At 37.5% G+C, this 23,405-nt stretch overlaps 1 protein-coding gene across 5 annotated transcripts; it reads right to left on the bottom strand.

Annotated features, from left to right (window-relative positions):
• Positions 1 to 1,108: 1,108 nt before the first annotated feature.
• On the bottom strand, positions 1,109 to 23,337 carry LOC100870652 (uncharacterized). Of its 5 annotated transcripts, none has more exons than XM_086902543.1 (5): positions 23,203 to 23,337; positions 21,931 to 22,187; positions 17,918 to 17,966; positions 4,067 to 4,259; positions 1,109 to 3,692 (listed from the first exon to the last, which is right to left on the bottom strand). In XM_086902543.1, exons 2-5 carry the CDS (start codon positions 22,124 to 22,126, stop codon positions 2,094 to 2,096), a joined length of 2,037 nt encoding a protein of 678 aa, XP_086758669.1. In that variant the 5' UTR covers positions 22,127 to 22,187; positions 23,203 to 23,337; the 3' UTR covers positions 1,109 to 2,093. The 5 variants fall into 5 exon arrangements, with proteins under 5 accessions (XP_086758669.1, XP_086758670.1, XP_031771232.2 ...); XM_086902544.1 differs by lacking the exon at positions 23,203 to 23,337 and adding an exon at positions 22,292 to 22,395; XM_031915372.2 differs by lacking the exon at positions 23,203 to 23,337 and adding an exon at positions 22,292 to 22,395 and having other exon boundaries at positions 4,073 to 4,259.
• Positions 23,338 to 23,405: the final 68 nt, after the last annotated feature.

The following is a 23,405-nucleotide window of genomic DNA, read 5'->3' as shown; positions in this document are numbered from 1 at the left end:
CTAGCATGAACTTTTAGCTTCAAGGTATTAAGTTAAATGTGATGAAATTTTGAATAGAAAACGAATAATTAACGAATTTTCTATATGACACCTTTGAACTGGAGGAAAATACTCTCTGTCCTTTTCGCACAATCCTGCCCTCCTTGTCTATGACTTCGAATACCTCTTTATATATTATGTTATGCTAGTAACAAGTCGGAGCTTTGAGTGTCCAAACGCGAGATGGCGTTACTGAAAATATTTTGATCATTTGACTGTTTTACCAACAAAATATATTTTGTCAATAATTAAAATTTAAAAAAGAAACAGTATAAATTAAATGTTATATTTAATTTATTATATTTATATATATTTCAAAAAATTATTTAAATAGCAAGATGTGTGAGAAGAAAATAAGAATATATATATATAAAGAATAATAAAAGAAAGAAAAACATTTGTTTATGTTTATGTAAAAATATATACATATAAAATGTGATATGTACACAAAAATAAATAAAAACTATTAATATATAAGAATTAAGAATTAACGTCATCTCTTGAGTGTTTTTGCAAAGATGATTATTTAAAAGAATTGTCTTTGTTACTTAAAAGATGGCAATGATAATCAATTCTTATTCTATCTCTGTCCTATTGCTATTTTCTTTTCTTGTGCATTTCATTTACGGTACTCTGTAGATAATGATAATTTCAATATTTTTATTCTATTTCTTTTCGCACTATTTACTTTCCTTGTTGCTGATATATAACCATAAATGAGATATGAGTCAATTAAAAAAAATCATTTTTTTTTTTTTTCAAAAAAATGCTTTAATCTTTAATCTTTAAAAAAAGACATAATAGAAATTGGGATATAATAAATACACATCAGTAATAAAAATTCTTGATTTTAAAATATATTTTTAGAATGATAACCTCGGAAAAATAATATAACCAATAATATAGATTTCTAAAATATTTTTTCGTTTATTTCGCATAGAAAATTGATTTGAAAATTTTCGTTTTTGAATTTCAATTATTTTTTTAATTAATCTATCGTAGTAATTATTGTAGTATATAGAATCGAGTATTTTTAAATTTGATAAATTTTTTAATAAACCAACAAATATACAATTGAAATAAAGATTTTTTTTAATCGTTTGAAATAATATATCATTACATAAAATAAGTAAATGCATGTAACATATGATTATTTTAATATCTTTCTTCTACACACCATACGGCACATATACGCACATATACGCACGCGAGCGCACATGCGTTACATACACGAATACACACCATGCGTACGTCATCACCACATTCAATATAACAAATAAATTTGCACATTCGAAGACATTTCAATCTTCTAATAATCTTCTCGCTCATTTCTTATACATTTGGTGTATACACGCTAGACTTTGGCGAAACAGAGTATTCCGAGCAACAACGACATTAAATTCTGTGCAAAAATATACGCGAATTTAAAAAAAAAAAAAAAAAAAAAAAAAGAACGTCGATATTGAATACATATATATATATATACGAATGGGAAGCCTGCCCGAGAATATAATCATCGTTATCGACTCGTTTTGCTCTACCACTATATTATTTTACTTTAATTCACGAGGGCGATACCCGAAAAGGTGAGCAAGTATTCTTCTCTGCATTAACTTAATGCTTTTGTTGTTATTCTTCGTTATTAAAAACGTGTAAGTACACTCTTCCTAAAATTGTTTAACTAAAAATTTAAGCGTATTTGAACAAAACAAACTATCATTATTTACAAAAAAAAAAAAAAAAAAAGTAAAATAGGAACAACTACGCACTTGTCGTGAGAATAGTAGCGAAAAGAAAAATGTTCCTTCTTTGTTACATCTCACTTTATCGTTAACCACTATTTGCAATTTGCACTTAATATACGCGTTTTATTATATCGGATCATATTCTTTCAACACCAAATCGATTACCAATTGTTGATGAAAAATGAAGCAACGAAGAGTGAGAAAGACAAGAATTGGTAGAGTGTACATAAGAAAGAAGAACAAGGAGGAGAGAAGAAAGAAAAGATGGTGGAGGGGAGAGAGGAAGAGAGAAAGAGAGGGATGGATTAATTAGAAACCTAAACGTTTTAGATTGTTTCGCGTTGCACTACCGCCGATTCTTGACTTCTCACCCTGCCAGCTTTTACTTTTGTTCCGAAATTGTCTAAGATCAGCTTGGTTGTCAGGATGTCTCATCGGTCGATAACCTTGCGGCGTACATAACGCCTTTTGCTCCTTGTAAAATTTCTCGTATCCACCGTGCAGAAGATAAACTTCTGGATAGTAAAGAGCGGGATAATGTTCTTTATTACGTTGCCGATCCAAACTACGCAAAAATCGTGAAAGATTTGGGCCGCGTTCCCACGAAAATTCACAATGAAACACTAAAATACTTCTTTTATTTGTATCTGGTTGGATTTCGGGCCTGTTTGTCAACGGATCTAAAAGTATTTGCTCGATAAGATCTTTACTGTAAAGATTCAAAGCGCCTTGAATATGGCCAGCATCGAACTCGTACGGATAACGGCAATCTACGATTTTGAACGAACCGATTCGATCGCTAAATTCCCCGTGTATTAAGGCAGCTAATGTGTCGACGGAAATCGATTTCAAGTCTTCGTGGTGGCCGACGGCCAACGGTAGGACACACGGTTTGCTAAAATCTCCCGTAAGATCAGCATCGGTAATGCTACGATGAATGGCCGATTTAATGTGAGCATGGGTTTCATCTTCCGACTTTACTTCCGTTTCCGTTTCCGATTCCATTTCCACATCTACTTCGATATTTGTCGCCTCTATCGGTGCTGGCATTACCGTGTCCGAGGAAGAGAAATTTCTTTGCACGTATTTCACATCAAATGCCATCCCTTCGCTTATATCGCATTCCTTTGCAATGTCGTTGAAACTGCTTGACATCCGTGATTTTTTTATTAGCTTCGGGCTATCGTTAATCGGTGGATCAGGTCGTTTAAACGTTCGAACGAATAACGGAGAATTATTCTCGGCTCCACAATTCGCAATACCGTTCCTATCGACGAAATCAGAAGAAATTCGTCTACGACGAGTTACAGGCATCGTCGACGCCAACGGGCTAGTATCCTCGAAACCTGGATTTACAGTGGATGAACTCGCGTTCGGAGAGCGAAACAAACAAGAGCGTACTTTCGATAGAGATGAATTTCTCCGGTCCTCTTGCCTTTCATCTTGTAATAACAACGAACGTCTAAAACCGCTTGCACCATTGTTGGTACGTGGAAATTCGGGTGTACTCGGATTTGAGTCAGAGATCATTTCGTTTTCTACATCACAACTTACAATATCGCCACAGAGAAGAGTTGAAATGCCGTTCGGTAATTCCGTTGTACCGTCGGAATTCTCGTCTATCAGCTCGTTGAATCCATCATCCATACTCTCGTAACCCGATGAAAGACTTCGAAATAATGATGGTCGTGCAACTCGTGCTCGTTGTGGCGATGATCGTATCGGAGATTCCATTGGACTTCGACATTCGGACATTCGACGAGGAGCAACAGCAAGAGGCTCCACAAATCGAAACCTATCTCGTTTTGATTTTTCTTCCTTTTCAAGAAAACTTGCTTCATATCCGCTATCTTGGCTGTTAGGATCCCAATCTTCTAACGGATGACGGAGCCTCTTTACACCGACACTCTGTTATACACAAAATATGTCAATTATTAAAATATTGGCGATGCTTTCCGATTTTTATTAAATATTATCAAATTAATTTTAATTGTTCGAACGGTGTTGATATTCAATGATGATGAAACAGCGTTTGTTGAAAAGATAACGAAAAATTAATAATACAAAAGAATATTATTGTCATGAATTCTATACACATTATAAATATTTTAAACGCATTCAAAACATTACACTGGTAAATAATAACATAAGAATTAATATATCCATTTTGTATTGAACGACGAAATAAAAGATAATAATTTTCTTAAAATTTAATGAAAAAAATATTTGTATAAAATTAATAAAAATAAAGAAAAAAACAAAAAGAAAAAAAAGAAACATACATGTACCTTTTGTGGGCTAGCACTCGATGTATGCGATATGCAAGCGACGCTATTATTTTCTTTGTCGAAAGATGGCGATACTGGTTCTGGACTGGAAAAGCAACGCGAACCCATGCCAAGTAGTCGTCGTGCTTTTGGTTTAGATTTTACCGAATCATCCGTATTTTTAATTTTAAAAGCATTCTTGAAGAGCCTGTAAAGAAAAGTAAATAATTAATATATAGATAATATACAGATATACCTTTTGCGCACATATAAAAGAAAATAATATCGGCTTAACGATAATAACCTAACCTCAATATGTACAGTACATAAAAATAGGCATTCGTGATTTGTTAAAATTAGAAAATTAACATTTCACGAAGTGAAAAAAATTATACACACATCAATTTCACTGAATTTATTTTTAGAAACCTTGTCACTGACGTTTTTCAAACGAAATATCAAATTTACTTATCAATAGAACGATGATATCCATGCCTTGCCTCGAAACCGATCATTTTATTGTCGTCTCTTATTTATTACTGTTACACTAATTAAATATTTTACAGATGTATACGTGCCTTATACAACTAAACTGTACGATATACAAAAAAGCACAATTATTGTCTTATTATTCACATTGTTGTCGTTTTATTAACGAACACTGTTTATACAGTTACCGCCAAAATGCCTACATATTAGATGAGAAAGTGGTGGAATAACGTGAGCGCGCCAATAATGTGCGCGTGCGCACATATAGCATATGTATTTAACAAGCGCGTAAATATTCTAATTTCTGTGACAACGTGTTTACTTAATTGTAATTGAATTTAATAAATAATATAAACTTAGAAATTATCATTTGATCTATATATAGTTCTAGAAATAAAAGACAATCTGTAATTATTTTGACTTTACGAAATTATATTAATATAATTTTTTGTAATACGAGGTACGAAACGAATCGCTAACAAATAAGAATTATAAGAAATGTATAAGAAAATTGACATTAAAATTTTGACACGAAAGATATTTTTTTTTTTATTTCACTGAAATTTATATCTATACGTATACGAGTACGTCAAAAAAGAAAAATTGTTATGTATGAAAAAAAAAAAAAAAGAAAAAGATTGTTTCGATCATTTTAATCGTGTCTAATTAAAAAAAAAATTATTGTTACGATACATACCTCGTACATTGGCAAACATCGCACGAATCCATAACACTTTCCCAATACATCTCACACACGGAAAGAAACAATGAGATCACGCATGAAACGAATTGATCGAAAAAAAATATTTATGTACACACACAAAGCACACTGTGACCGTACAAAATGATGGTATTTATCATCGACAAAGAAATGACGGTGTACGGAGGCTTGGGCGATAACTCGCCACACGTCACACCAAGCACTACTCAAGATCGATACACCAACGAACACCGCAAGAGTCGCGTATTAACTGGTTGGCGTGGCGGGAAGGACTGTCTTTATACGAGCTAGTCTCGCGTGGTGGGGGGAAAGGGCCGACCAATCCGTAACTGGGAAAGGGCCCGCCTAAATCTTCTCAGGGCGTGTAGGGAGAACGGAACGCGGAATCCACTCTTTAAGGCAACCGCTATGGGGGGCCCTTTTCTGCCTCTTTGCCGCCGTGTTTCGTTACATCCGCCTGTTCATTTGTTCGATCGATTTCGCCGATATATTTACCCGCTGCTAAATATATACGAAACATATCGAAAGCAATCACATCTCTTCCCTCGATTCATAACATTTATAAAAGTTTAAATCTAATTTCTCCTCTAAATAGAATCATTTTCATCGATAAAATCCTATATTTCATTTCTTTAGCATTGTCATTTCTTCCCATAAATATATTAATTTGTTCATCATCGAATATCGAATTATTCGATATTATCGATATTGAGAAAAGTCTTCCTTTTTTCGAAAAAAAGATTATTTCGAAAAACTAATAATAGATGTATATATATACATACAATATATTAAAAAAAAAAAAAAGGGAAGAAGAAAATGCGCGAAAATAAGAGGAAGAAGAAGAAGAAGAAGAAGAAGAAGAAGAAGAAGAAAAGAAACGTTTAAATCGCTTCTTCTTCTCTCTTGTTTCTCGCGTTCATAGTCATGAGTACATATACACATACTCGGTCATTCACTGGCTAGCTTACTTTCGATACCAGGCCGGAAAAGGTTGCCGACCGTAGGAGCTGTTGCTCACATTGAAAGGGCCTGTTCTCATCTCTCTCCCGTTACCACAATGCTCCCTTTCCTGTCGACTGATGCACCGACCATTCCGAAGGATGCAGCTCTTAGCAGGTACAGCTCGGTCCGTTTTTTTCATTCTACCGATCACAATGCTTCACCTGATCTTCGATACCACCCTCACATTCTTCAAAGATTTTCACACGGCAGGTACCCCCGTAAGGATTCAAATGCGTTCCGAATCCGTGTATCTCGCCCACGCACGCGAATAAACGTCTTATTCGATTTCAAGAAACGATACGGAAAAACAAATGTATAATAACAACGATAACAACAACAATGAAACCTTACACGAAAACACGAACGTGATGATGATAATAATAATAATAATAATAATAATAATAATAATAATAAGTAACGAATACGAAAATTAAAAAGAAAAAAAAAAAACATAAATAAACAGTAAACAGATATTGCTCGACTTATATATATATATATATATATATATATATAAGTCATCGACATCGTGTCACAGGTGTCATTACCTGACATTTTGATGCAAATGAATTTACAGCGACATATAACTCCGCGCGTCTCTTTCCTTCCATCTAATTTTTAAAAAATCAAACAAAATAAGAAATAAAAGAGGAAATTTAGAAGATGGAAGAGACGAAACGAGGGTGAACAAGGGTGAGTAACGGAATATAAGGGAGTATAACGAACCATCGGTTTGCTCCCAGTAGTCATAAATGTGAAGATTATTCGTTATAAGGCATCGAACGCGGGTAACGCACTACACGACCATGGGGGTAGCTCAGCTGCTTACTTTGCCGTATATTGGGGGTTGCAGAGGCACCCCTCGCGTACAGCTGGCTGATCATGCACCTTATTCGTCATCGCGCCACGTTATACCACCACCTTCAGAGACAATTCTTTAATCCAAGCTACGTACACCGGATAATCGGTTTTACCGGTTTAAACGGTGCAATATTAAACTGTCACTGTGTGCAGTTATTTGCCGAATATTTACTTCGTTATTGTACTCCCTACTTTTTACCGTACCGAAATATTTCACCTTATCGAATATCCTACGAGTTGTTGAAAACAGATGTTCAAAAACATGAATAGAAAAATTTCCAGTAAGCGCTTAAGATCGGCATTATCCCAATTGTTCGTCCCAGGATTTAACGGAAAATTTATTATTATTTGTTTTCGAACAATTTCGACGAGACAATACGAACTGTGTATGCAGGTAACGATCGCTGGTATAATTACTTCTACTTTCCAACCAGTCATAAAGGCGCTGGTTGTGAAAAGGCAAAAGGATTATGAAAAGTGTGAAAGTAATTTGACTTGACTTTGAAAGTTTACAGGTACCTTTACGAGGGCCGTAATACACAATAATACACGGACGGAAAATTTTCGGTAACAAAACACGCTTTGATCTTTTCTACTACGGAAAATTCAACGAATCGATATAGATGAGTGATCACATCTAAGACACAAGGAATACAGTTACACCGCCACTCTTCGCGAACGAATTTGAACCGTATAACGGACTAACGAAGGGAATTGGAATCGGGCAAACGCCCGGCTCCCTACGACTTTGATTTTTCTATAAGAAGGAGTGCAGATGGTCGTATCCATTGTGATGGTTGGCACGTGCCAACCATGGGTACCTCGATGGTGCACCACTAAGTGCATATACGCGTGTACATGTAACAGACACTGCTCGTGCGCGTGTTGCTCTGTGTACGTGTGTTCGTATATGCGCACATGCCACGTTCACAAAATACGATCGCGTACACGTGGTACATCCACGGGTCGGTGGAACGTACATTTCTATAGAATCGCGTACTCCCCATTGACGTTTTATTGACGATGCATATCAGCGAACAGAAACTTAGGTAGTCAGTTACGTAATAGGTAACGGGAATCGCAAACATTTGAACTCGTCGTGCGCCTCTTCGTTCCGTTTGTGTCGAATATATATATATATTTTTTCTTTCCAGAATCAAACGTGTTTTCAAATTGTTGAACGTATTTATATATCGTAAAATATACGATAAAATAAAATTCGAGTTTCGTTTCTAATCGTTTCTTTGCAAATTCTTTCCGAAGAAAAGTATATATAAATCGATAAATTTCAGCATGTTATAATTGCTCGTCGACATAAAATACGTACAGTTATTTTAACTAAATCCCTAGTCCTAATCCCTCTCAGGTTTTTAAGAGCGTTTCAATATTACTTTACAACTCTGTACTCTACAAGTCCTCGTTGAGCGAAATATCTACGAAACGAAAATTTTATGCTCACTTGAAATAAAAGATAGATAGATAGATAGATATATAGCAATAATCGTTAACCGACAAGTATATATATAGGCACGTGTATTGCAAGGACGAAGATAACGGTGAGGGGAAAAAAGTAAAAGCAACGATAACCGTAACCTTACTCTAGAAATACTCTACCCTAAACGGGGGATCATCATCTGTTCTCGAAGGGCGTACGTGAAGAGAAGCGCTCCGCTACTTCTTCTGCTATTCTTGCCCGATATATGCAGCCGTCGCAGATGCAGACGAAAAAGATCGAAATTCGCAATAAGGCTGAGAAACAGTCGATCGGAAGGAGAGGAGGAGAAAAGATGAAGGAGAGAAGAGGAGGGTTGGAGAGAAACTGCCCGGAACCCCTCGCTAACAGCTATCAAAAGCTATCCCCCCTCCCTTTTGGCTTGGATAGATGAAAACGAAGGGAAGTCAGAGAAAAAATAATCACCCTGGGAAGTGGGGAATCGTAGGGAACGAGGAGAGGAGGGAAGAGACGATGAGGAGAGAAGAGGCGAGGATGTGGATGGGAGGAAGAGAGGAGGAGGCAGGATGGAGAGGACAGGTAAGTGTGTAACGCGAGGCAAATGAGGGGACAAGGTACAAGGAGGGGGCGAGGGGGCGAGGAAAGGAATTCGAAATGAGAAATGACATCGAAAAAAATTGAAACGATATCTCGCAAGGTGAAATTTGTTTGCGAATCGTCCACGAGTCACGATTATTCGAGATAAATGATGAGGATGGATAATGGATTTTTTTTTTTTTTTTAACGTACGGGAGAAGGGAGCAATTCGATCGAAGAAAGAATTCGAAATGAGATGGGGAATAAAGAAAAGGAAAAAGAAGGAAAAATCGAAAATCGATATCTCGCAAGAAGGTGAGATTTGTTTGAGAATCCCGATAAATGGCATAGATAATGAGAATTTTTTGTAACAATTCTAGGGCGTGAAATTCTAGGGAGAGGATAAAGCGGAACACTTGTCGAAGGAATCGAAAGGAAATCTTTGGAAGGTGGAATTTATTTGCGATTCTCAGGCCACGATATTCGCGACATAATGATAATGATTTTTACGACAATTCTAGGCGTAGCCGAGGGCAAAAAATGGGGTGGTATTTTACACGCTCTTACACTCGATACATATGCGCGATATTAATACGTCAAACGTATTGAAATCAGTTTTTTTTCTTTTCTTTTCTTTTCTTTTCTTTTCTTTTTTTCATATTGAAATTGCAAAATTTAATCGTTAAGCGAAAGGTGAAGGTCGATTCTCTTTACGATGTACTTGGATTTATTATGCATATTATATGGCTCCGTTTATTAGGTAGATACCGTTAATGCACCCGATCGAGGAAAAGATAAGATCTACCGGATTGCCCAGTCCAAATTCACGAAAGGGAATTTTTCTCTTGGCGTTTCGTACCAAATAACAAAGTACCAGACTGATTTATTGCCGTGCTTAGGTATCGATAATTTTATTGCAGATATATTCTAAATAAAATAAAATATACGACCGTATATCCAACATAATATAAAGTATTGTTCTACGTATACCTGTTCCGAACAACCGTTTTTGAACAATTCAATCTCTCGTTCGCTTGACGAACGTTTGCGCTTTAAAGTATTATTGGTTCGAACCGAAATCAATTTTTACAATTTTCATCGCATTGATATTATTCGTTTACTATTATTCGTTTACTTTTACAAGATAAAATATATTACAGATTACAGATATATATATATATATATATATATATATATTAATAACATCTTATGGTTGTGAGAAAAGTGATTGACATAGATCTGAAACGGAGGCACGCTGAATGAACAGCGTTGAAAACCGTAAACGGCATAAAGTTTCCGAGAACGGACAGCGTCGGTAAATCAAGACCTTAGAACACGACCAACTCTTCTTATCGACGTTCAACCGCAACCGAAATATCGCAACGATATCTCGCTCTCTTTTTCCTCGTTTCGCTCGTCCGTTGCTTTTATCACCCAATCATCTGTCTCCCTCTCACTCCCTCCCTCCCTCCTTCTCCCTCCCTCCTTCTCCCTCCCACTCCAGCCTTGCTTCTCTTCCTCTACTTACTCGTTTATTCGCTACATCCTTCTTCTCTCTGGTCTATCTTTTTTAACGTTATCAAGAATCTGGCCGATGCTGAACCGGTATCGTGAGACGTGAGAAGTGAGCACGTACGGGAGAGAAAGGAAGTGGAAGGTTTGCACGAAAAAAAAATTAAAACAAACATCGCGTAAGAATAATAGAGGAGCGTACGATTGCTCTCGAACAATCGTGTAATACACAAGGGGGTAGGAGGTAATTGATATACCGGCCCGAAACTGTCGTTTCGCGACATCATTGATTATTTACGTACGAGTAAAGCTCGTGTAACAGCTGCACCCGTACGCATATCGCAAGCGGTATTAGACAATACGCTTGCCAATACATAGTGCCCTCATGGGGGAGGCCGAAAGTGTTATATGGGGGCGTGTAACGCTTCCTTCTCCAACGCCAAAATTCGAACGCCACGCTCGATTTCCTTTCGTGCATAGCGATCGGGGGGAGGGGGAGGGGGAGGGGGGGGGGAAAGAAAGAAAGAAAAGAAGAAAAGGAGAGAAGCTTTCAACGAGAACTTTCGGCCGCGCTCGTTTACGCATCTCGCGTTTATATTCGAGCGATCGACGACGAACGAGCATCGTCTTCTCTCCCCTGGCGTCCACATTCCACGTGTTTCCCGGTTCACCATCGGTCTTCTCGCTCTCCCCGTCCGGTCCCCAAAACTTTCTCACCAGCTGTTTTTGGCTGAACGGCACGCATTGCAAATAAAAATAAGACGAAACGTAACAAAAAGAAGCGTACACGAATACGCGAAGCTACTTTAAACCGAGTTCCGTCGATTCCTTCGACGGTTAACCGATTTCTCTTCCGTGTCTCTTCTGGAATTTCTTCATCCACGAGCAAGGCATAAGGCTGATCCCACTTTGCCGCGAATTTGTAAATTGGTTCGCGAGATGTATGTATATATCGTTTGATAGAGAGAGAGAGAGAGAGAGAGAAGGAAGAAAAAGAAAAAAAAAAAGAGGCGAGATGAGAAACGAAACGAAAAAGAACTATGGTCGAACGGCGTAGACGGTCAAAGCGGCGGCGAGACGATGAGTTTCTCCTCGTCCCGCACGCAGGAAGGTTGCCGTTCCCAGGCCGGGAGACTCTTCTCCGTCCACCCAGAGAGGAATTTAAATCTCAACGGTCGGTCGTGGTCTTTCATAGTGGGGAGAGGCGACACCGCTGAGGTTCGCGACGGTGCGCGGGAACGCAAGAAGAAAAGAGAAAAAGAGAGGGCCGACGGTAGGGGGGCGCGCGCCCGTTCTCGTGTGTTCCTGTGCGTCTGTGCGGCCGAGAGAGGGGTGCAACCGTGGCGCGGAGAGGAGAAGAGAAGAGGAGAAGAGAAGAGAAGAGAGAGAGAGAGAGAGAGAGAGAGAGAGAGAGGAGAGGAGAGAACAACCACCCATGGAACTGTTTTGCCGCGTCTCGATCTCGGGATCCAGACTTGCTCTCGTTCCCGTTCTCGTTCCTCGGTGTCGGCTTCGACAACCCCACGACACGACTTCGGCTTCAACCCCAGGGAAAAAGAAACTTAACATTGAACCATCGGATACCAATACACGAGGTATATACGTGTATATGAACACAGAAGAAGTGGGCACGGGGATCAGCGGATCCGGGAACGGGAATAGGGGACACGGAGACAGGAATGCCAGTTAAGGGAGGAGACTACTAACGAGAGGATAGAGAAATATTAGAGAAACGAAGAGCTTGACTGACTCGTGGATATTAACGTTCCAAGAAGAGGAAGAAGAAGAAGAAGAAGAAGAAGAAGAAAGACGAGAAAGGAGGAGAAGGAAGTATGGGGAAGGCAAAGTGCGGCACACTTGTTTACAAACAATAAAGCGAAGACGAAGGTATATCGGATGTTTTGCATCCGTGATGCGAAAATATCGAAAGGAGAACGATCCCGTAATTCGATTTGTTTCGAGTAGCGATACCGAGTAAGTATCCGGCGCGATTGGGAAAATTTATTGATATATATTCCAGTACATTGTAGCCTATTTTCCATAAAAAGGGAAACGAGTTGTATCGGGTTGATCCGATCTCTTGAACCCCGTGGTTTAGGTCGTAAACCACATTTGAATGTAAATTTACGTCATACGCCTACGTAACCACGTTCCATTTGAATATTTCGTTTATCCGTCGAGACGTGGAATGTTTCCCTGTTGGCAAGCGCTTAATAACACGGTTGGCATTATACGACCCCTGCTAATGGTTCAATTTCTTTAGGCCGCTTCTAATATATGCCAGCTTTTCTAACATTCCGACAAAGCAATTTACCACCCATATACCGTGCGAGACCAACACCACGGAAGCTTAAAACCTTCTTTAATATCTCCCACCAGTTATCCATTCCTGGCTTTGCTTCTTCTCTCTTCCGCCGCTTCAACCTCTAGTTTCTTTCAAACACGACAACGATAGTTCTCTTGGACCCGTTCTTTCCTGTTCTCGTAAACCGACCTTCCTAGAAAGATGTCCTTTGCTCTTTTCCGATATACACACTACCTACTACCTCCCTGCGTATCCGTCCACGGATCTCAAGTACTTCGAATTTAAAAACTTTTCGCACGGACGAAAGAAGGAGGAGGATAACGAAAAACGAAATAAAGAAAGAGGATAAATGTCGTATCCTTTTTTTTGTTCTTCTTCTTCTTCTTCTTCTTCTTCTTCTTCTTCTTCCTTCTCCTTCTCCTCCAGATTTGTCGAAGGAATCGAACGTCTCAAGGGTGAAAATTTGACACGATAATGTTGTTTATTACCTAAAGGTAAAGTTTCTCACGCTAGCTCAGTTGCCATGAGAGGATGTGAGAGACGGCGTTCGAAGGCCGCTGATTCCAATTGCTCGTTTTGCGCATCGTACAAAACCGCCTCTGCTAGAGATCGTTGAGATCTCAATGCATCGAACGATTCGCAAATGAATTTTATTGAAACCGATTACCGATTCGGTATTCGGTAATCGCAGATAAAATATTGCGTGAGTTTTCTGGACGCTTATGTAAGAGACGCTTCAGTTGGTTGATTGGTGTGCGAACGAGAGACACAGACGTAGGGAGGGAGGGAGGGAGGGAGGGGGAGGAGGAGGAGGGGAGATAGAGAAGGGGAAGCGAGAATAGCGGGTGAAAGAAGGCGTAATGTAGGAGGGAAAGAAAAAAAATTGGTTGGAAGGGCGCTGTTGCTGGGGGCAAAATCCACCGTTACCGAGTAGAGTTGAAACGCTTTGAAAAAGTAACGGATAAATGGAGAACTAAGGTGGCAAGAGGATGTATGTGGTAAGAGAGAACGAAACGAAACGGGGGAAGAGGAAGAAAGAGCGCGAAGAGAAACGAAGAGAGAGAGAGAGAGAGAGAGAGAGAGAGAGAGAGGAACGATGAGTTAGAAGGGAGAAGGATGGAAGAGTTAAGTGAAGATTGGTGGGTGGGGTGGATGTGATAGAAGAAAGAAAGGAGGAAGGGAGAAGGGAAAGAGATACGAAAAGAGAGAAAAAGAGAGAAACGAAAAGAGTATTTGAGAGAGGGGGGCGCGAGAAGCGTGGAAGATGAGGCGGATGAAGTGACGGGATGATGGGGAGACAAGTGTGGGTAGTCATGCAGGCATGCAGACAAACAGGCGCGTAACCGAGTGAATACCGGGGAAAGAAGTTGAAAGGAGGAAGGAAGAAGTTGCACAACGGTTAACCGACGCGACGCGCGCGCATCTTCGATATCAATGATCATTAACTCGGTTTTTAAACGAAACGAAGAATGAAAGGAGGAGGGGAAAAAAAAAGAAAAAAAAGAAGAAAAAAAAAAAGAGGAGGGGAAAAATTTGAAAAGAAAAGAAAGCACAAGTCTCCGTCTTGAGATGAATATAAATGAGAAGAGAGGTATAACAAATTCATAATAAAATTCATCTCTTTAAACGAGCCGTCGAGGCGTGCATCCGATTTCTTTCTTTCCACGACCGGCTAGCTCTCGGCTTTGGTCCAGCTCCAGCTTGTAGGTTACCTCCGCTGTGCAGCTACCTGTGCGGGAGTGAATCGAACAAGTACGAATAACAACCTGCTCCCCACCACTTGTTCAGAAAGAAGCTATGTGTACACACACGGATAACAGCTCTTTCCCTTTGATCTCGAATTACAAAAGACACCCTGTGACGCGCAACGTACTCGCTAATTCGCGTGCTTACGTAATTATTCGTGTGGGATACACCTGCTTCGAATACAAAGATTTATTGTTTCGCATTCCTTTTTAATCCAACTCGGTTCCCATTCGAATCTTACGAAACTTTTTCCAGAAACAGTAACAGTAATAATTTCCATTCCATTTATACCATTAAATAGCGTGCTACTAATTCTTAAATTTTAATCGAAATTTTAATCGTTTATTAATCGGCATTTCGTTCCCTGCGATTCAAAAGTTTTTTATCTCCGAATAAATAAAAATAAAAAAAAAAAAAAAAAAAGAAGAGAAAAAAAAAAAAAGAACGAAAAAATTTCTCGTTTCGTAATCGTACCTTCACCGAAAATACATAAATTAAACGAGGACGAATAAAAAATCTATCAACGATCATTTCGCGAAAATGTTCGAAACCGTCAACACTCTCTGTTGGTTTCCCTCCAAAACCGGTCAGCTGATGGTATTTGCCCGACCAGCTGAAGGGACGGCTGTCAAGGGTAGGCAGACTCGGCCATTTTTAAATCCCTCATAGCCGCCGATTTAAAAGACCAAGCTTGCTTTCTGCCGCGCGTCGGCCTATTCGCCCGGGCCCCAGCCCTCCTAGCCCCAGCCCGGCACTCAGCCTTCGGCTTCCCGATCCTCACCCCCCGACCCACCAACTTCGCCTTCTCCACCATGCCCCCCGCGCCGTTTAGCTTTCCGGCCACGTAGCATCGTCTCGTTTCGTCTCAGTCTCGTCTCGTCTCATCTTGTCTCATCTTATCTCCTCACCTCCTACCTACCCGCGTCACAAACACAATTTCGTTCCCTTTACGCTCATACTTTTAACGCCGTCCGAGAGTCGTTGGTTTCGTGGCTATGTACCTTTTCCCGCGCTCATTCCTATTTAATACTTTTCTCCTCGTCTCGTTTCTTCTACTACTAACTGGTTGCCTCGCAACGAACGATCACGCACGTTATCCGCGCATCCAACGTATCGCTTCCCGCGTGTTTTTTCGCTATCTCGCTTTGCCGTTACGATCGTTACGTTTCAAACAAGGTTAGGTCGACCGCGCATTCTTTTCGTATCAACTGTACGGCTACTTTTTATTCTTCTTCTTTGCTTTATTTATTCATGTATTTATTCCCACGTGTGCTTTTTTTTTCATTCCTTTGGAACTATTTTTTGATTATGTTGATAAAAGTCAAAATAACAATTTCGAAATGACGAAGATAATTCTTCGGTTAAAAAGCCGTTAAATCGAACTGAAGTGATATTATTTCTGGAAAAAATCGTACAAATGAAAATACCGTGAAATGTTCTAGCAACAGGTCCCACACAACAATAAAGCGCGACATATAGATCAAAGAAAAACGAATAAACGCAGCTTTCCCTCTTGTGGGGTCTTTTTCGTTGAGATCTCAGGTAAGTGTAGGCATCCCCGTGACCAAGAGACACAGGTACTACAGAAAATGGCCATCTTCCCACACTTGCACAAAAAGATCGATACAAAAAGCATATCTCGATCGAGGCCGAGATATTTTACCACATTTTCAACTTGGCCATGTCACAACAGTTTTCTTTCCTAAATTTTTAATTTATCCATGAATTTTGTTCGATAAAAATTGCGAAAATAAAGATGAAAGAGAGAAATAAAGGAAAGATAAAAGAAAGAGAAAAATGAAGAAAGATACGATTTGATGGAAAAAAGCGGTAATATTGCGACGATCAGCTGAGAAATATTCCAAAAGAGGCAGGTCGGTCCCTCTAACAACAAACCGGTTAGCTTAGAGTGGGGAATATTGGCGGGAAACGTCCGCCAATAATGTCCCCTCTTTCTTTCCCTTCTTTCTTCCTCCTTCTTTCTCTCTCTCTCGTTTCTCTTTCCCCCACCAATCAGCCGGCTTTCTTAGAAGGAACGCAAAGCATTTGCATTCACGAGGGAGACCAACGCATAGATCTCTAGCCTGTATGGTGCATACATATCTACGAAAATCATTTTCCTAACCAATTCTTAAATCATATTCAATACAATTATATTGGAAACAAATCTAGTTATCGTGACCTGTTAAAAGTATGTCACATCGACGAGTCTCTATCGTAGTTCAAAGTAAACAATTTCGTAAAGAAGTGCCATAAAGTAATTAAAGTATCGTCACAGAGAACTAAAGATATCGTGAATGATGTCAAGGGAACTGCGATAAGGCACGATTTGGAAATTCTGTCAATTATTACATCTAACGTATACATATATATATATATATATATATGCATGTAAACGTAGTCAACGGAAGCAATGTCGCCCGAGACGTGGTTCACGTGTGGTCTCTCGTGTAAAAACGTTGAAACGTATACACGATCCAACCACACCGAGCCGTCTACGAGCTGAAGTGGGCGGTGTTATTCTTGGCGAGTAGGGATACGATGAACTTGCTTGCCCGAACCGTTTTGCTTGATTTTTTAACGGTCGCGTCATGAGAGCAACGAAGAGGAAAATAGAGATACAAACACTACTGGTATATACTAGTCAATACATATAATCGGCTACTGCAAAAAAAAAAAAAAAAAACGCGAAAAAGGAGAAAGACAAAAATAAAATAAAACGCGGATAATCTTTCAATTTCGATGTTGTAATATAAATTTTATATTCGTGTTTCATACATTTCTAATGGGAGTTTTAATTGTCGGCTAGTTTGAAAAAAGAAAGGAAGAATAGAAAAAGGGAGGGATTAGGGCAATGTGAAAGAATAAGTTGAGAAGAAAGAATACGAGAGAAGGGTATCGAAGTGAAATGAATAGCAAGAGCTATGTGGGAATCGGAGAAAGAGAAGACAAGTGGATTTTCCCCGCGAGGCTTCAATGAATGGAACTAGAAAACATGAATGGTTTTGACCAGCACTTTGGGCCTGTAGCGGTAAACGAGGCATCGAACGCGAGATTACTTTATAACTGTCTTTAAAATATTTCAGGTATGGAATACATTCCTTGTGAAATATAGTCCTTAAATAAGAAATTGGCACGGAACCAACAATTCGGTCGAATGGATTGTACTCGCGTACAAAATAGAAAAACAGAAAGCACGCTTACCCCTCGTGGTATCCCCGGAGTGGATCGGAGTGTCCATGTTGGTACGAATCTGAAATCAAAAACAACGGGACGATATTTGATTTTGAATTAAGAATCGATAACAAATATGGTGGAAAAAATTAATTTTTAAATTAAATTTTCTTTTACAAAATATCTGATATCCAAAACATACGTTCCGATTGAATCAATCGATTCGTAATTATTCGAACATTTATTTCGGGGATCGAATGGCATTAACAGGCATCTTGCGGAAGGGAAAGGATAAGGGAAGTGTGATCGTAATACGAAAATAGGGTCGCTAGAAGACCGGAACGCCTTTCTTCGTTACTGCTCCACTGTAAAATATTTCCGCAGGAAGTTGGTGCAGTCTCTGTGACGAACGTATCACAATTGTTCGTTTTACCTGTAGCTACCTTCTTACCGTGCACTATCTTTACGTAATGTTTATTTTCGTTTTGAATGCTTTCGTTACGAATCTTAAATAAAACTCTAGAATCTAATACTTCCGTGTAAAGATTATTATCAGCCGGATCATAGAAAAGGAAAAGGAATTAATTAGACACGTAGGAGAGAATCTGATCAAACATGAACATGTATCATGTATTTCTAATTCGATCATTTTCGGATACGACGCAAATGAGCAATAAGTTTTTTCCCCCCTCTTCAACTATTCTCTCTATCTTGACTTCCTTTGTTTTGCACGGTAACATAGATAGTTCGGTTACGGTGGTTACGGTTACGGTTACGGCTACAGTTACGGCGACGCGGCTACGGTTACGGAAACGAATAGAGTTCTTTTCGCGACTGACCACCAACCTTTTCACCGCCCACCTTATTCGTATACCTGAGTTGCCAAACAAATTATGAATCACTCGAAAAGAGATTACGAGAGTGAAAAATGAGAAGAAAAATGAAAGAAAATGAATTTTTTTTTTTATTACATCAAGTGTAAATAATATGATCCGTGCGAATAATTAATTAATCTTTTTTTTTTTTTTCTATTCGAATTAAAAAATTATTATAATTTTAGTTAGGAAATATCTCGTGTCGAAGCGAAGAAGCTGAAACGGGAGCGAAATGGAACACGTGTATAAAAAAAACGCTGTGACACTGGTTATAAATATATACCGCCAAGGGAGAGAGAGAGAGAGAATGAAGATGGGGGTTGAACTGCATTTGTACGATACGTTACATATCGACTTTCCTCCTACCAGATCTATTTTCGACATCATGAATATCCGTTCTATAAATAAAGAATAAATAACGAAGCAACGGACGAGCATGTAGAGTCACCACGGACCAGGCTAGCGAGAACGAGAGAGATTAGGATGCAGATGTTAAACGTATGTTCGATAATCATTAGAGTACGTTATGAATCATGCGTACGTTATGCGGGAGCCTGCCGTAGCTGCGTTATCGATCGTTAGAAGAAGCTCGTTCGAAATGAGAATCGAATCTTGGCAAATCGTTTGATTAATAAAAAAATAACTCGTTCCGTCCGATCCGGTTGAAGAAGATTTTTATCCGCGTCCATTTTCGAAATACACCATTCAAGAAACGTTCAATTCATCGTACTCTCGCGGGGAGAGACGGATTACAATGATTATGCAAGCATGAAGAAGCCGAGGAGGATACATCCGCGTTTAACCGTCTTCGAGTTGATACGCGAAAGCAGAAAGGCCTACGACAATGTACGATGGCACGAGCCAAGTGGAGGGTTGTGGGGTTGCAACGCGTTTCACTCGGGTACCCACCACCAGTACACTCGCGTATGTTCGTATATTCGATTGGTAAGCATTCGGCTACACAGTGCCAGGTGGTGACTGTCGTCCCATGTGTGCTCATATGTCTGCCCCCTGAGCCCTTACCTTCCCCTAGTGGGGTAAGTGCCGACCCCTTGGAATATCCAGGAGCACGGGAGACACCAGAGGCACACGTTAGCGCCCCATCGTTTTCCTGCCCTCTATCGTTCAACGCTCTAGTACCCGACTACACCTAATTGCTCCTGTTGTTCTTCCATCCTATACTTTCTCCCCCTCCTCTTTCTTTCCTTATACCTCATTTCCATTGTCCTCTCCATTCATCCATTTCTCTATATCTTCCTCCTTTCTTTCCGCGATATCATTCTCCAACCTTACTGAAAAACATAAAAAAAAAGAAACACGCACACGTAATAAGAGTTATCGATCGTTTCATTATTCATTTTTCTCGTGCCAGTCTCCTGCTTCGTATCTTGGCTTTTATTTTATTTTGTTGTTGATCAAAAAAAAAAAATCCGCTAAAAATTTGCTTTTCTCCATTTTCGATGGAACACGCCTTCGCACGTTTTGTCAATCAAGGTCGATTTTTTTAATTGGGAGCATCGATCGAAAAATGACGGATTACGAAGAAAAGTTGTACACTTGCTAATTCATTTCTGCCTTGTGAATACCTATAATTTTTGCAAACAGCAGCAAAAATTATGAAAATGAAAAAGATAAGAATTTTCAATGCACATGGCGCAAATCGTGTAACGAGAAAAATATGTATCGCTCGTTTCCTACACAGGTGCAAATCATTCTACCATGTCGACCAACATAAAAGAAAGAATAGAGAGTACGTCGAGAGAACTATATACTTTTGCAAATTGATTGACAAAATCATTAGGGGAAATATTGGAAAATTATTTTTTTATCTTTTCTCTATTTTTGAATTGGTTCAATTCGTAATTAATTATGTGATAAGCAATAATTTTTTTATTTGAATAATTTCACTTATTAATTTTATTTTATTCTATTTTAACAGTCTATCTCGTGTCAAAAGGATCGAGATAATAAAAAACAAACGAATTCTCTATTCCTCAAAAATTTAAGAAAAATTTAAAAAATATATTTCAATTACATTGTATTGTCTTTTTAAATTTTTTCTTCAATAACGACATAAAAGAGTATCTAAAAAAATGTATAATTAAGTGTATATATATATATGTGTGTGTGTGTGTGTGTGTATTGCAGCATAATATATGATAAAGCACAAATGGCGATTAAACAAAGGTCACTGTTCATGAAATAACACAGCTGCTAACTAAATACGTTTAACGGCGCTCTTTCGTATCGCGTGCGATAAACGTGTTTTCAACGTCTATTTTCGAACTAATAAAAAACGTCAAACGTATTGTTCTAATATTCTAATCGTTGCCAAACAGGTAATAAAAGTGAACGTCACATTAGAATATTTTGACGAGTACAAAACCGATTAAAAAAAAGGAAGAAAAGCGATATGAAGAAAAAAAGGCGGAGAGAGATACTTCATGAACGCATGAAATGAAAGAAATCAAAAAAGGAGGGGAAAGAAGAGAGAAAATGACCAAGTAATGGTAAAAGGGTTTCAGGGTCTATAAGGTGTGAGGGGTATCCGAGGTTTTTGTATTCTCGAGGGTTTCGGTATATTAGCATTTCTCGTGGAGCCGGTAAGGCAGGTCTTGCAATCTGAACCTTCAAGTTCTGATCAGTAACCTTTAACGGTTATACACCGAATTCTTAATCAAATTTTTTTCTTTTTAATTCAAATGATATTTCTCCCGATTAAAAGTAGTTGAACATTTCATTTTGATTTTTAAAGTTCACTATTAATTCCATTAGTCATTCTGTTAGATGAGTCACTGCCGTTTTAGGATAGATTAGGGAAACGACATGTTTGAAGTTATTCGAAACAACAATCCATTCTACACTGGTTTTCTATTTGTTCAGTCCAAGTATGTACGTATAATACTTGTTCCAAACTGACTAACTTATTTCTTCCGCTCCTTCTCCTCTTCCCTTCTATACCCTCTACACCGCCTCTTTTAAATTCCTTTCCCCTCCACATACAACTCAGATATCTTTTGATCTTCAGTAATCAATCAACTCAAACTGGATTGATTTTATGAATCAGAAAGTTATTGAGTTATTGTATAAATAAAAATATTGTAATACTCATTTAAAAAATCTAATAATTAAAAAATATTGTATTTAAGAAGAAATGATTCTACTTACCTAGATTCTCGTTGGTTATATTGTTCTTGCGCTTCGAACAATTATGCTGCGAGAGTGTTGTATTCATTAATTCATGAACAATTCCAGAAATCGGTGATACGAGTATAGTTGTTGCTTGATCTGCACATTTTTTTGGTGAAGATTCATCTAACTCGGTAATGCATGATAATATAGACATTTGTTTACAACCAGACATTGTATCTTTCCGTGTTTCCACTTCGTCTTTTTTTTTTTTTAAATAATAAATAGAAATTTATCTGCAAATGATAATGAGAAACACAAAAATTGGGTAAAAAAATTTGGAAGATAATAAAAAATAAAAAAAAAAGATCACACTTAACAATATATTTAAATGTCTTACTTTTTTAAATTTAAATATCTACTATTCTATCGAACTTTTTTCGAAGAAACATCATCTTATAAGTTTACGTATTTAAAATCTCGTAAATCCTTTTTATTTTTAACCTGTAATTATTATTAAAACCAACTAATTAATTTAATTTGAATTTTTAAATCTAAATATTAAATCTTTTTTAAAAAATATTGTAAATCAATTTCAACAATTTATCTTATTCTTCTCTCTATTTCTATCGATACATATATATATATATATAAGCACAATTATTTAACCTTCGAAAATTTTAAAAAACATTTTAATAATATATAAAACGTTTGAAAAAAGTAAAACTTACTTTTCTTGGCCATTTCTTTGATATATTCTTTTAATATAATAGTACCAGAAAATAATAACATTAACGCGAGTTAAATCTATTTAAACGATCTATATATATATATATATACATAGATATATAATATAAACTTTGAAAAATCAAATCATCAAAAAGAAAAAATTAATAAAAAAAGTTTTAATTTAATAATTGTACAATAAGTTCCAAATGAAAAATATAAAGCATATATATGTAAATATATGTTATATATTATATGTATACATATGTATTTATTTTCGTAACCTTTGAATAGAAAGTTGTCTTTAAGTAATAACAACACGAATAGAACAAACAATATAAGAATCAACGTTTATTCATATTGTATATTAAATATATTAGACAATATATAGGGTTATGTGATAACAACATTATTTTTTTCAGAAAAATTTTTCTTTAATAAAAAATAATTTGGAGGGAAAATTTTTACTTTTTTTTTTGAAAAAAAAAAAGAAACTTTACATGTAGTGATTTGTTTTAATGTTATCATTTTAACAAAAAATAAATTAATTATTATTAATATTACTAATTTTTTAATTATACTTACCTTTTCTTGATCAATGTATTTATAAAATTTTCTACATAAAATTTTCCAATTATAAATATTGAAAAAATAAATTCTTCTTTACTTTGTATTAATTGCAATGATTTTCTTTTAATGTACAGGAACAACATATCAAAAACTAATGTCAGAATAAGGATTTCACAAAATTCAGTGTGAAAACGCGATTCATTGACTCTATCGAGCTA

The sequence above is a fragment of the Apis florea genome, unplaced genomic scaffold (genome assembly GCF_048593485.1).
Source record: "Apis florea isolate Af1SG1 unplaced genomic scaffold, ASM4859348v1 contig_2272_pilon, whole genome shotgun sequence".
Lineage (NCBI taxonomy): Eukaryota > Metazoa > Arthropoda > Insecta > Hymenoptera > Apidae > Apis > Apis florea.
Note: the sequence above shows the minus strand (reverse complement) of the source record. Positions and strands in the feature narration are given on the sequence as shown.